This window comes from Rhinolophus sinicus, chromosome 1, assembly GCF_057876585.1.
Source record: "Rhinolophus sinicus isolate RSI-liver-muscle chromosome 1, RSI-T2T, whole genome shotgun sequence".
Classification (NCBI taxonomy): domain Eukaryota; kingdom Metazoa; phylum Chordata; class Mammalia; order Chiroptera; family Rhinolophidae; genus Rhinolophus; species Rhinolophus sinicus.
Genome location: NC_142501.1, coordinates 123,330,203 through 123,345,813, shown reverse-complemented (window position 1 = coordinate 123,345,813; position 15,611 = coordinate 123,330,203). Strand labels below are relative to the sequence as shown.

The 15,611-nt window shown below is 42.7% G+C and overlaps 1 protein-coding gene across 2 annotated transcripts in view; it reads left to right on the top strand.

Annotated features, from left to right (window-relative positions):
* The first annotated feature begins 8,208 nt into the window (after positions 1 to 8,208).
* Positions 8,209 to 15,611, top strand: part of PIP4K2A (phosphatidylinositol-5-phosphate 4-kinase type 2 alpha) — a 145,397-nt gene continuing 137,994 nt past the window's right edge. The window contains exon 1 of one of the 2 annotated variants that reach the window (XM_088789171.1): positions 8,209 to 8,650. In XM_088789171.1, the coding sequence (XP_088645297.1) occupies positions 8,507 to 8,650 (144 nt within the window). In that variant the 5' untranslated portion in view covers positions 8,209 to 8,506. The remainder of the gene's footprint in view (positions 8,651 to 15,611) is intronic. The other variant, XM_088789167.1, reaches the window with a different exon arrangement.

The window sequence follows — 15,611 nt, the reverse complement described above, 5'->3', positions numbered from 1 at the left end:
AAGTTTGAACTTTTTACAAGAATATATTTAGCTGCTTTTTATGTAAATACAACAAAGACATAAAAAGATGCTGTGGTTATGCTGCATACACTTTTTTTTTTTTAACTCAAGCACCATAATTTCAGGACTGCCTTCTCTGCCTCTGACCACCCACTTTCTTTTCCTTTCTCCACACCACAGGTTGATGGAGTGGTCCTCCTCTGTCGTGCGGGGCGGCCTGCGGGGTCTCTGGTCCCGCTCCCCACGTAAGAACGCAGGATGTGGCTAAGCCAAAAAGGAACACCCACGGAGCCATAGATAGGGGAATCATACTACCATTTTCTCGCTGGTGGCTGGGTTGGAGACACAGGAAGTAGGAGCCACACTATCCACAACCTGCTGTCCACTTCTCTCTGCCAACCAACCCCACTTGCTAACTGCAATCTGCGCTTGCTACCTCAGCCTCCATCTTCTTGTTAGTCCCCATTTTTCTGCTAGCATAGACACGGCAGTTATATTAGTGGCCAATGGCTCACTGGTTACAGCTGATGGCCAACTAGCCACAGCTGATGGCCGTCCAATCACAGTTGATGGCCATTTACTACCTGAGCCAACTCCTTTCTATGTGAGGCCGAGAGCCTGGAAACCTATTTCTGATTTCAGATTTGTCCCTAAATTTTATTTTATCAAGTTTTAAAACACTACTCTAATGACCTACTTCAAATTTAAATATGAAAGCTAAAACATAAAAAGCCCAAATTAATAAAAGAAAAGCAGGATTCTTTATTGAAAGTTAGCTTTCTGCTAACGCTCTAAAGAAGAACCATGTCATATTTAAGATGGAAGTACAAAGGGCATCAGCATTATGAGTAATCAACCGTCTCCTATCTTTAAAATCCAGGCCCAGAATTTTATGTAACAATGATTTCATCTATAGATTTCTTTCAGTACAACATATGGCACTAAAAATATGTAAGGGAATTAAAAGGTACTCCCCTGAGTCTAAGCAACCCATGGAGCCCGACTTCACCCGTTTCAAGTTTAAGTGACTTGAGAAAGTGACCAAGGTATGTATGGGGGCGTTGACAGAATGGACACCAGATTATTACGACTGTAAGTATGCAGCATCCAAGCCAAAAACAGTGAGAAACTCTGGCATAGGGTTTTGAGGTGTTTGTAGGAATGGCAGAGACTGTTCAGTGGCTTGCAGACTTCTACAGAACTCTCTGGGGTAAAACTGGGACAGTAACATTGAGTCCCCCTAGGTTTGGGAGAAGGGGAATGAGGAACACAGATAAGTCTGAAGGACGCCAGCCATTGCAGTGAGCCTCCTGACTGGTGGCTCTGGGGCCTGTGCTTATGCAGGATACCGAAACCCCTCATTTCAGGAACTGAGAGCAACGAGGAAGAAGTGGAAAAAGCCTGGGTAGGAATGGGAATCTCTCCAGGATCCCTTGTTCCTCTTACCACTTCAATTCTTCCCCATGGGCTGATGGACTGACCCTGCACAGGGTTATCCAACTGAGACACTGGGTGCTATCAGGATATAAAGCCTTTTGTCCTTTAGTAGCTCACAAGGCTGTTTATTGTACTGCATCATCCATTTGGTGCTTCTCAAGGCAGTGCGGACCATGGGAACCATCCCATTTCTGACCCCTGGACACAGCCGCAGGAAGATGGCTGTGATCATTTTCCTTATGCTGACCTCAAGTTACATTTCTTTGAATGTGTTTCAAACATACACATCAATTATTCCTCTAGGTTTTCGTTAGGGTAACACAAACATAGCATATACTATATTTTAGAATTAAAACACTTCCATTAAAGCAGACTTCAGGGACAGTTCTCTTTAGGTGCCTTCTCATTAGGAGCAACAGTTGCATAAACCAGGGTGTTCCTTGATTGCAAGAATGTTAAAAAGGACAAATGAAGTAGTGACTGGGATCTTCCACTATGTACCTGGCAATGAGGCCAAGTTTGCCTTTTCTTCACCTCCATTCACATTTAAAAACTACTTCCACTTATAGATGAAAATTTCCATTTTTTTTCTTATCTTTACTGTCAAGAATGTAGTCGAAGCCACCAGCATCTCTTACCTGGATTCCCGTAATCATTTCCTTACTTGTCTCTCTACTTTGACATTTCTTTTCCTTTCATCTATTCTTCACATAGGACCCACTGGGGTCTTTTTTTTATAAACAAATCGTGAGCTTCTCAGGGTTCCCACTGCACTTAGAATAAAATTCAAATCCTTGCCAGGGTCTCAGTGAGCGGATCCCTGCATGCCTTGCCAACGCAGGCTTCCTTTGGGTCTAGAACAGAAGTGATCAGGCCAGTGGCCCCTCTGTCCAGGCCACTCTCAGCCCCATTCTTTTCATGGCTGACTGCTTCTTCCTATCTTTCAGGCTATGTAGCTCTTCTTCGGAGAAGTTTCCCCTGACTCTGGTTATTTTCTGTTACTGCACCAGGTTTATTACCTTCAGATCCCTCATCCCAGTCTGTAATTATAGAAATACCTGTTTATTTGCTTCTCCTGTGTATCATCTCGGACTGTAAACTATGATAGAAGAACTCATATGCAGTATCTACCATGTTATCTGGCACATTGTAGGTGTGATCAATAAATACTGGTAGCATGAATGCATTTTTCTGAAGTGGCAATGAAAAAATAAATAGCTGCGAGCAATACTGACCCCTTAACAATAGTCAGACTGACTTTGCCACAGCCATAAGGGACAGAGGCAAATTCACAGGCACCTCACAGGGTTTCCTCTCTTCCCTGTAGGGTCCTCCCCAGGCTCCACACAGCAGGGGTCCCCTAACTTCCTGCTCTGGATGGAGTGGATTTTTCCCTTAGCCAGGACAAAAGGCTCAGCCTAAAATCTTCTGGTTCTCCTGGTCTTCTCGTTCAGCTTTGGTTTCTGAAGGTCTCAGTGATTTGTATGGACATTGTTGATCAACAAAGACTGAAACCTCCCTTCTTCCCAAACTATTTGAAAGACTTCGTTCAGTGCTGGGCATTCTGAGTGTTGGAGGCTCCACTCCTTCATCGTATCAAACACATTAAAAGGAATTCATAGCCCACATTTAATACAATACTTTTGCTGTAAATTAGAAAAAATATGATTTTACTTTTGGAATTTTTGGCTACAACTAACGTTTAGTTTTTGATTGGCTATTATCTTTTTATCAATCGTTATGTATACTTGTAAAATAAGAAAAGCTAACTCACAAATTGCTTATAAATGTAATTCTTGATACTAAATGTAGATTAAATAAATGACAGTATTATGTTATTTTTTTTTAGATGTTTAATAAAAAGTTTATTAATATTAATTTTGCAGTTTTCTCTTACTGATCTCAAACTTTTCTTTTCTGATCTCAAACTTTTTCTAAAAAAAGGAAGAAACAGTCGTAGGCCGTAAGCATGGGGAATATGATGTTTTTTAAATATTTGTAGCCCTCCTTTTACTTAAACATTCTTTGTGAACTCGGGGGAGCTCACCCTCCCCCTCTGTAGGAAAATGGCCTATTCCACTACAGACTTAGTTCTACAATAACTATAATAAACAGCAAGGAGTAACTTTGAAAGCTGTTCTTTTATAGAAACTGGGCTAGTATGTTTAAGTGCCATTACTGTGTTACTTATTAACCAGGGAAGAAGTTTGCATTTTAAAAAATTATTACAAAAGTAATAAAAATGCAGAAATATATATTTTAAATAATCCACAAATACATATATACCATGTTTCCCCGAAAATAAGACCAGGTCTTACATTAATTTTTGCTCCAAAAGACGCATTAGGGCTTATGTTCAGGGGAGGTCATCCTGAAAAACATGATAGGGCTTATTTTCCAGTTAGGTCTTATTTTCGGGGAAACATGGTATACACATTTTATAGTATGAATACAATTTTGTATCTTATTTTTTATCTTACTTTTTTCTTTTATATTAACGTGATTGTTTTACATCATTACATTTTCTGTGAAAATACCATTTTTGTTGGTCACATTCTAGTCTGCCATATGGAATTAATTTCATTGCTCTCTTGGAAATTTCTGTTATAAAGGTATATATAATAAAGATATAATGCCAGTGGAGACTGACTCCTGTCCTCCACACAGCTTCCTGTCTTCCAAGGGGGCTGCTAAAGCTCTCATGCTTTCCTTACCGAGTGGAGGGAAAGGCAAGGCATGCTGGGAAATGGTCAGCCTATGTGTTAGCTCTTTTATACCCATTCATCTCTTAGTCCAATTTCCCCAAGTCGGGTCAAGAAAACAATTGCCAACTAAGTGGTAGATTCTTAGAATTGCTGCCACTGTCCTGGAAGTCCCAGCCAGCTGCAAAAGCCAGAAGAATCACCATAAATATTTCAACACCTACCAGCTGGTGCCAAAACACAGCCAGTCCAGGTGGGGTTTGGACAATAAAGATACTGAGAACTCTCAGATGGCAAGCTGTGTTCCATCACGTCCACAAGTCCTCCACACCCTCCTCCCCCCGCAAAAGTGACTCACATGTCACAGTTGAATTCTTGGATTCTACTTATTGCATTTTGGCTGAGTTTGACTGTATATGCACTGTAATTATGTTCTTCTAAAATAATATCATTTCGAATGGCAAGGCTCAGGATGACACTACAGAAGACTGAATGGAATTGTCCCACATCTTGCTCTGATCTCATAGAGCAATGAAAAGCACAAAAGCTCCAAATATCACCAAGGAAATTACTGAATATCTCATCTCAAGGAAGAGTTCTAATTGGAATTGTTCAATTGAGGATGTATTTTTTGAAGAAAAGGGTAATAAAATAAAAAACAGAGCATCCACCCTACTTCCACCTCCATTTCTGGTAGTACAATCCTTAGTCAACATAACACTTTCACCATACTCTTCTAGGATAGTAAATAAAGTTGGTTACAGTACAAGAAAGTAAAACATAAATAAATAAATAAATAAATAAATAAATAAATAAATAAATAAATAAATAAATAAATAAAAAAACCCAAAACAGTAACCACAAGCAGAAACAAGTCAGTATTGGGAGGCTTTCAATCTTCCTGACATTTCCTTCCTTCTTCCTGGTGTACTTGGCTACTGGAGCATTTCTTGCAGCTGTGATGGCCTCAGCACCTGGATGAACAGCCCAACAAACCAGACACAAAGGGGTGGGAACAACTGGGTGAGACGACCACATGCCCTTCCTGAGATGGAATGTCCTTTCTCTTCTTTCTCTAGCCAGGCCTCTCACCAAGACCCTTGTTGAATGCTGGCGGTTGGGGTTCTTCAACCCTTGACAACGTAAGCAGCCTGAATTAAGTGCTGAACTTAGGACATAGGCATCGTTTTATCATCACACAAACTCCAAAGGAAAACAGTAATCAAACAGCTAGACTGCTAAATCCACACAGTATTTAATCCTCAAGTTTAAATGTTATGTCTAACCTAACCTAATTTCCCAGTATAGTATTCTGAATGGAACTTTGCACAAACATTTCATGGGTGTGGAATCTTTGTGTACAACTTTATCATCTGTGCTATGAGACAGGGAGTTCATTGGTAGGATGTAGAGTTAAATACAACATGGATCTTGCCTTCAGAGAGCTTATTGTCGTCCCACAAGTCAGGAAATCACGTATATTTCTCTAGATCTCAGTTGTCTTATGTATATAATTTGAGAACTGGATCAGGTACTTTTTGAGTTCACTTCTGTGACTTTCGGGCTCCTGCATCGTACACACCCTCTGCAGAACTCAAAGTTAATGTGAAAGGTCATTGGCAAAATCATTTAATGACCTACTCATGAGTGGCATTAAAATCACCAAAAATTCTGTCCCTTAACAATGCTGTATTATATTCTTGAAAATTGCTAAGAAAATATATCTTTAATGTTTCTCTCTCTCTCTCTCTCTCTCTCTCTCTCTCTCTCTCTCTCTCTCTCTCTCTCACACACACACACACACACACACACACACACACAGTAATTATGTGTGATGGAGGTGTTAACTAACCTTATTGTGGTAATCATTTCACAATATAAACTGTATCAAATCATCAGGTTGTACACTTTAAACTTACCCAATGTTATATGTCAATTATATCTCAATAAAGCTGAAAAACTATCTGCCCTTTAAAAGTAACAAGTCTTCTCATTACTATCTCAAAATATCACATGGATTTTCATTTCCATGCCTATGCCTCTGTCTGTCCCTAACGGAGGTGACACCTTGTGCCTCCATCCATAGTTTGCTGCCCTCCTATGTGAAGCCTTATCTGACAGTGAGTGTCCACAAGCATCCATCTCCTTTTCCTGTGGGTTCACTTAACACTTTGTCATTGCTGTATACAGTTTTATTAGCATTCACAGCAAGCCCATTGTCTTGCATTATTAAAATATGATTAAGTTCAATAGAGCTGTTATGGAACAAATAAAGTGCTATGGAAACACTGAAGGGAACAGATTAATTTCAACTAGAAGGACTGGGAGATGGGAGGAAGCAACGGAGAAGAGATAATATTTGAGGACAATTGTTTTCAAGGACAGGACCTGGTAAAAGGTTGATGTGGAGTGGTGATGAGAGGTATAATCAATGCTGATTATAAGCGTTCAAGCTTGGGTCAATGAAAATTTGTTAAACAAATGAACTTCTAGCTGGGATAGCTGAGTGATATGAATGCCATTTCCAATATAGTAGAAAAATGAAGCAACATATATGACGGAGGAGGAGGTCGAACTTGATTTTAGACACTTTTAAAAGGTGCTTGTGAATAATTGATGTAGAGCTATTCAACCAGGCACTTCTCTGAGGGCGGGGGAGAGTGTATGAGTTATTGGCAAGTATTCTACATTATATCTTGTCTGTACATAGTGCTTTATGATTTTCAAAGGGCTTTTCAGAGCTATTGTCTACTGTTGATTTTGATTCTAACAACCTATGAAGTGGTTAGAGCAGGATTATAATTACCAGGCCCAAAGTAGTCCCCACAGTGACAACTGTGACTATCCTACTGTTAACACAAATAAACCCCTGAAGTTCAGAGAGGTTAACTGCTTTGCTCAAATAAGTGGGAGAACAGTGGAACCCCATGTTCTCACTATATATTTAAGGTTTATTTTTTAACCCCTAAGAGTGGTGATGGTTGATGCTGGGGGTTGGGGGGCAGATATCATTTTGGACAATAGTCTGAAGAGGGAAAGAACATAAGGACTTTGTGGCAACCCTTATGTTTTCAGAAGAAAGAAAAAAGAGGAGCAAATGAAGGTGACCACATGACTTGTCACTCCCCAACCCCATGAGACCTAGGTCCTTAAGGATTAAGGGTCTGTCATCCTTTGTCTGACAGAAGGAAGCAGATTTCCAAGTGCACAGTAGGTCTGCACTATATTTGAGTGGAGTAATAATGGCAATAGATAACATGTTTGTCCAGTGGGCTGTGTCAGGGTAGGTACATAGAACAGGATGACATACTTTGAATGGCAGCTTCCTGAGGTGGACCGGGTATGGCCAGCATGAAGAAGGGCTAAATAGTTGTACATAGATAAGACAATGAACAGTTTTCCAGGGAAGGTGAGTGGAATGGAGAAAAGGAAGGGACGTAAGGAACACAGTGGCGGGTTTGAAGTAGAAGGTGCAGTTTAGGGCATAATTCTCCTGGCCAAACCAAGGAATCCAGGGTCCTGCCTAGGGAGGAGCTGGTGGTGGGAATGACAGGCCCTTCGGAGACTGTGGGAAGGCCCAAGCCTAGGGTCCGAAAGGACCGACGGTTAAAGGCACAACAGGATTAAGTTCATTTCCAGGCCACTTTGGGAGGTGGCCAACGATGTGCCCAGGTCCTTTCCTCGGTGCTAGGGAAGCCCTGGTCTGCATGCAGCACTTCGAGTCTCACTAGCTCTCCCGACTCTTGGCACCCGCAAGCGGCGGTTCTCTGAGCCTCCTTCTTTCGCCTGACCTCCGCCTCTGGATGCTCCCCATCCTTCCCTCTTTCCTCTCTGGGGAGCAGAAGAGGATGCCTTGCGGGAGTCCTCACGCTCCCCGCGCCGCACACCCACCCCGCGGCCTCCTCAGCGGGCCGGGAGCGGCCACCCGAGCTCGGCTGTGCACAACGGGCCCCGCCGCCGCGGAACCGGAGCCGGAGCGCCAAGACGCTTCTTAACGGTCCCACGACCGACCGCGCCCCGCCTGGCGGCGCCGCGGCAGCTGACAGCCCGCCCCCTGCGTCATGACGCCAGCGCCCAACGCGGAAGCCGCTCGCGGCGCGCCTGGTCCAGCCGCGGGCTGAGCGCGGAGCCGCGGCGGGCGCAGGATCCAGCTCGCGGTCCCAGCACGCGCCGCGCAGCCTCTGTCTCCAGCCGGACAGAGCGGGCAGGGCGAGCGCAGTGGGGCCGAGCGCGCCCGCGGGCGGAGCGGGGCACGGCGCCTTGGGGACGCCGCCGGGGGGATGCGGCTGCCTCCCCCGGCGGGCGAGTAGAGAGGGCGGGTCCCCGGCCTCGGGAGCGCGGCGGTGGAGGGGACAGAGGCGGCGGCCATGGCGACCCCCGGCAACCTGGGGTCCTCCGTGCTGGCGAGCAAGACCAAGACCAAGAAGAAGCACTTCGTAGCGCAGAAAGTGAAGCTCTTTCGGGCCAGCGATCCGCTGCTCAGCGTCCTGATGTGGGGCGTAAACCACTCGGTAAGGGCTCGGGCTGCGGCGCGCACTCCCTTTCCTCCTCCTGCTCCTCTTCCTCCTCGCTCCCTTCCTCCTCCTGCTGCAGCTCCTGCGGGACTGGGAGCCTGAACGGGGCCCCGGCCCTCCGGCTGCTCGCCCTCCGGGGCTGCCCTCCTTCCGCGGCGCCTTGGTCACCCCACCCCGTGCGCACGCCCGCCTCTACGGGCCGCCCGGGCGCCACTTGGACCCCATTTGCACCTAGGTCCGGATGCAGGACAAGGGGTTCCATCTGTGTTTGAGCCCTGCAGCCGGTACCAGTGTCGCCCCCCACCCTCCGTCCGTCCGCCGGTCGGTCTGTCACCGCAGCCGGGGAACTGGGAAGTTTGTGCGGGCACGGCTCGCGGGGCTGTCAAGCCTCGGCGGGGGCTGCTGGGGTCAGAGTCCTGGCAATCGCTCCCTTATGCGGGGGGCGGCGGGGCGACCCGTTCCTCCGCCAGCCGGCAGGTGTACCTGCCAGAGGCTAGGAGCGTCCTGAGCCTCCCCGCGGGGGAACGTGGGTGAGAATACTGGAGATCGGGGAGATCTGGACAGCGGCTTTAGTGCTTAGGTCGTTTTTTCCTTTAAAGGCGATTTTATGGGACACAGGAATCTCTCTGACAAAGAAAAGCCAATATAAATATGGCACTGGGGTTTAGCATCTTCCTCTGCTCCTCTTCCGCATCACCCTGCCGCTGTGCTGGCTGGAGAGCTGCTCCGCGGGGAGGCTTCCTCCCCACACCTCCTCCCCCACCTTGGGAGCCTGGCCGAAGTCACATACTGCGGAAGGGCGGCCTGGGGATGACCGCAGGAGGGGGTCTCGGCGGGCGCGATGGAAGGACGTCTTGAGTTGACCGCACCGGTTCTGGGGCTTCTTTAAAAGGCCGGGAGGAGAATGCTTGGAAAGGTTAGCTTAACGCACAGCCAGAGGTGGTGGAAGATGCGCCGCTGCGGGCTCTGCGGACTGCGGTTTGAGGGTCTCAAATAGCCTCCTGCTGACCTTACGGCGAGAAACTCCTGCAGCTTTAATCGCCCTAGGATCTGGAAACATGATAGGAGCTGTTGGCTGAGCCATGAAAGTTTAAATGAGCTTGTGAATTTTGACCATGACCTTACCCACTGCAGTCAGTTAGCATGTAAGCTTGCTTTCTGTACTTTTGATATCAGTAGATGTCTGTGTGCCCTTTTCAACATAATAAAGTGACAGAAAACTATGCTCGTTTTTAAAAGAGCATTCTGAATTTAATGAAGTTGTATAAAATGGCTCAAAAGCATCATACTTGTATTTTTCTTTCCCAAGCTGAGCTAGGGAAAAGGTGAAACACTATCAGGATTGATTATGTTTGCATGGAGTGACAATTTTTTAAGAAGATTGAGGACTAATTATTTCTATCACTCTAATGCCTGATCCATTTAAGTTTATTTTAACTTCCTGACAATCCTAATTTAGCAATTAGGAATGTAAGCTTTCACAATAGCATACATTACTGCACCAAAACTCTCCTAAGTTTTATTACAGTATGTAAAAGGAAAACTTTCCTATGTACTAAGTCTACAATTTAGAGTTATGTCTACTTCTGTTAAACTTTTTTTAAAGTTATTTCTGTTGTGAGTTACTTTTTTTTCAATTAATGTTGTTAGTTCTGTATTTATGGGTACTTTTATCTCCTTTGGAGTTCTGGTGTTTTGGTCAGGAGAGTGTTTATGTCTGAGGGTTTAATCTGGTAAACTAGTGTCAACAATATACTGCTGAAAAAGAGTGCTCTCTGGGAATTAGTCTAAATTCCAGTTTACTTTAGAAAAATCTTGTAATTGTGCATGTTGTACTGTAGCCGCTTATGTTGGTACTTTATATTTATGAATTGCTACATTTGTTTTAGATTTTTTTGCCAATTGGAAGTATTTTGAAACTACTTAAGGCTTATGTAAGTAATGTTTACTTTGAAGATAGTGCATTGTGTGTTATTTTCGTTTGCTTTCAAGAAAAGTTAGCAATTCTAAGTATAGTCATCCAGAGAAGTCAAGTTTCCATAGTATGCAATGTAACCATGTTATTCATTCAACAAATATATGTAAGGCCACAAAAAAGTGCCACCCACTGTGCAAATATTGCTAAAAACGCCTCTCATATTTTTGGCCAAATATGTTTGAGGGCTCTGAGAAAAGTCTATTTCACAGCCTACTTTTTCAAAATGTCTATTTTATTTATTATTTTTTGAAAAAAAAAAGAAAGGAAGTGTGTATAAAGATGAAATCTAAGCATTTTAGATGACGTGTTTCTGGCTGATTTCAGTTTAGGCAACACAGTCTAATGTTAGATAAATGTTTTTATATGCCCTTGTGTGCACCCAAGTCCGTAGTATATAATATGAGAATAAATAGGTCTGCACTATTAAGAAGGAGCAAGCATGATGTTGTGTATGAATGGGGACATTTGAGAAAGCATAGCAGAGAAGGATCAGGTCATTCAAATCAAGAATCTTTTCTACATTTCTAATGTGATCAGAATTAATGGGAAAAGATTTGTTATGAGTATAGCAATTTAATGCTTTTAAAATTCATTTGGATTTGTCTTAAGATCATTTAGAAATAGCCATACTTTTGAAGCACTAAAAGGGAACTGCTAATTTGTTTTATCATGTAGGCATCTTCTACGGGTATTGGGAACCTTCTGCATACTATGGTAAAATACTAATTCTTTCTCTAATTCTGTTGACCTTGGGCATATTAGCTAGTGTTGCATCAATGTTTGCATCTGTGAAGTAACGTGGTTGGACTGGATGATTTCCAAGTTGTTTGTAACTTCAAGATTCAACCGTTTTTAGAGTTTACTAGGTTCATAGCATTATTAGGATGCACTGACTAGTAATAGTAATAGTATGTAACACAGGTTGCATGCTGTTACAACCTTGCCAGTGCAGCAGCATTCAAGGCCATGACTAGAGGGAAGGAAATCCGAGGTGACTGTGAGAGATGTGTGAACTACGAGATTGTTGGATTGATTGTAGTTGGACTGCATTGCAGTCTATTAAGTTGAAGTCTATCTGATTGAAGTATAAAAACTTGCAATTAAGGTAGGAATTTTCAAGTCCATTGTGGCGGTAATTCTCAATAAGAATAATCCTGACTTTGTGTGGTTAATTTGATATGTTACTGCTTTCTAACTTAAAATACCCATCAGTGAATGGATCACTGCCAATTTTTAAGTATTTTAAGCAGAGACTCTAATTGAATACATAAAGGAAAAGACAATTTAAGAAGGCAATTTTGTCTTGTTACATTTGAAATTAAACTAAAAATGATCAGGCAGTTAGCTTCTTAAAATTATATTTTAATAGTGTGTAGAGCATGTAGAATGATCTGAGCCAAGACTTGTTTTAAACAGCTATTCTAAGAGATTTTTATGCAGAGTGACATGTGAGCCTTTTAGAAATTATATTTAAAAACCTATTTAAATATCTAGAGGAAGACATTATCTCTATAGAAAAAAAAAAATTAAAGGATATAAAACTTGTTTAAAACAAATATAGAATTGAGAACCAACTATTATCTTTTGGTTATAAGCCGTAGAAACACAAACGAGTTTTGGCAAAAATTTTAACTATGTGGAAGATTTTGGAGGGCTATCACTGAGGGAGTTAGGATTGGGAAGGACACCGGAGAAGAACATGAATAGGGCTTCCAGAACTTTTGGATCTGGGTGCTTGGGTGCTGTTGGGACTTTTCTGATCTTTTTGGCTTTATTCTTGCTCATAGCAGACAGGTTTCCTCCACAGGGCAGGGAACCATTGTTTCCTGAATTTCACATTTTGTACTTTCTGCCCTCCAAAAGGGACTTTCTGTCTCATATTCAGTTATAAAAATCCCACGGAAGAATTCTGACTGGGCTGGCTTAGGTCATTCGTTGCCTTCCCCTGGATGGAGCCTTTATAAAAAGGTGACAGCTCCTGCCTGTTGGAGTTGGGGGGGAAACAGTTCCCAAAAGAAGGGAAAGGGCCTGGACGGGGAGTTTCAGGCAGGTATCTGTCCTAGTACTCGAGGTTTTTGTTTATCTTGGTGTTGTGTACCGCATTTTGTGTTTTACCTAAGATGTGGTTTTCTGGGTAGAGTATTCATAGCTTTTGTTACATTCTCAAGGTCCAGGACTTGAAATAGGTAAATACTGTATTGGAAAAATAGTGATGTATTTTAGGTTTGTGGGTTCATAATCAGGCATTGGAAAAGATAAAAGAAAACCAGGGTTAAAAATGAAATATAGGACTATGAAATATTGACTGAACAGAATATAGTAAGGTAATTAAAATCATAATTAGCTAGACATTAAATGAAACTCATTGAGTAGACCCCAACTAATCGTTTATTCAAGAACGAGTCTCACATTATTTTGTTTCCTTCCCTTTTTAGAGGGCAGTAGAATGCCAAGCGGACATACACAAAGTTTTTTATCTGGGAAATAGTTTCATAAGCCCTAAAATTTGGGCTAATAGCCTGACAACAGAATACATTTTCTTCTCATACACCTTAGAGTAAACTTAGAGTATTTAGAATGATACCCACGGCAGGACAGTGATTTCTCTTTCTATAGTAGTGTTGTCTGTTATGCCTTTCAAAAGATTTTCAACAAGAATTGTGATAAACAAAGTCTACCTTAAGCTGATTAGAAAATACAGTCAATCAGAGTAATTCATTTTACCAATACATCCTTTGAAATATAAATTTTGGAACTGAAAGGAATTGGTGGAATTTGGCAAAATGGTTTCGGCTCAGATAGATTAGGTTCAAATCCTGCCCCATCATTTATGGGCTCTTTGAGCAGATAGATGATTTAGCCATTTGAGCCCCAATGTACTCTTTCTTAGATGATGATTGCCTGACAGGATTATTCTGAGGGTTGAGTAAGATTATGTATTTGAAGCCCAGCACTGTTATTAGCACATAATAAGGATTCAGTAGTTGATACCTAGAAATGATCAGATTCAGAAGCAGTTAGGCTGATAGCATATTAATAAACACTAGACAAGTGCTTCTCAAAATTGAATGTGTATATGAATCACTTGGGGACATTTTGAAAGTGCAGATTCTGACTCAGGTATGGGGTGAGTCCTGAGAGTCTGTATTTATCACGCTCTTAGGTGGGTGCTGCTTGTCCCGGGCTGCACTTCGAGTAGCAAGAGAGTAGAAGGAATGGAATGTTCGGGATTTGTGCCCTGACTGTGTGTGATGAATCCTTGGAAGAAGGGTGGCCCTGTGAGAGTTAGGAAAGTTAGGAGAAGGAATTGTGTGTTAAAAAGGATATATATACATATTTTTAATTCAACAAGTGTTGGATGATAGTGAGTGGGCAGTGCCCACCTGTGTGGTGTTGGAAGGTGGGATTAGCGCTCTGGAGCAAGGTTAGCACGGGGAGGGAGAACTGAGAATTGTCCATGCAGGATTGGTAAGCGTGGGGGTAGATTAGAGCTCTGAGGGAGAAGTTGGGACACTGGGGCACTTGCTTTGAGGGAAGGAGCAAGGAAGAAGAAACAAAGCAGGAGGACACTCAGCAAGAAGACCAGTAGAATTGGATGCTTCGGAGATAACGATGGCCCTGGATGTACGTTTTTGAGATAGTGGTTCATTGGGTGTGTGTGTGTGTGTGTGTGTGTGTTTGTGTACTGTGTGTGTGGGTGTACAGTGTGTAAGCTTAAAGATCGAAGGTGTGAATGAGTGAAAGTAGAGGCAGCCTCTCTTTAGAAGGTTAGAAGTAGAAGGAAGGTGAAAGATGCTATTTTATTTAGAAATACCGACATAGTTTCCTTGATGCCATCTCTGCCTTTCCATTCTCACCGCTACCAATCCTAACCAGATTTATTTCTCTCTTTCTGTTATATTATAGATACATCTTAGCTTTTTTCCCTGTCTCTAGTTTTATGCACATTTCCATTTTTGTCATGGACCCCTATGACAGTCCAGTGAAGACTATGGACCCCTTCTTAGAATAATGTTTTTGAACAAATAAATGGAAATACGTAGGGTACATACTACCAAGCTCTCTGATCCTCTAGCTCTATCCATGGGCCGCTTGAAGGTTCGTGGAGCCCAGTGAAGGCAGGGTGGGAAATGGGAGAGCACACAGTGGCCGGGAACACTGCACAGGTTGGGTTAACGCCCTGCTGAGGTCACAGTGCTTGCTGGTGGTGTGATTCAAACCTGTACCCTTACTCATCGAGCTGTGCTGCCTGGGCAGCCCTGCGAGTTATTAATTTCATTGTGATACTTTCTTTCCTTAGTCTTAAAACCTTTGACAGAGTACAGTGGTCCCCTCCTTATCTGTGGGGGATATGTTCCAAGACCCCCAGTGGGTACCTGAAGCATGGATACTACCGAGCCCTATATGTACTATTTAATTTATAAATCAGTCACAGTAAGAGATTAACAACAGTAATGAATAATAAAAGAGAACAATTAAAACAATGTACTGTAATAAATGTTATGTGAATGTGCCCCCCCCCCCCATCTCCCCATCCCACCTCTCCTACTTAACCCATCTGATGGCTACTAAGTGACTAACTGGCAGGTAGGGGATGTGCTAGTCAGGCATGATTCACGTCCTAGGCGGGATGGAGCGCAAGGTGAGAGGTTTCATCACATTACTCAGAACAGTGTACGATATAGAACTTACGAATTTTTTTATCTCTGGAATGTTCCATTTAGTATTTTTGGACTGCTGTTGACCACAGGTACTGATACCATGGAAAGTGAAACTGCAGATAAGTGGTGACTACTGTATTAGCTATTAATATGGAGAAAAACTGTTTGAAAACATCGTTTTTCTTTTACAGAAAGAAAACCATTGCTTATGTTCAAAGAATGTAGGAAGAGAGACCATATATATATGTAAAATTTATTCATGAAAAATGTTGTAGGGAGTTTTAAAATAGTAATGTACTTAAAGATAAGCCTTTTATAT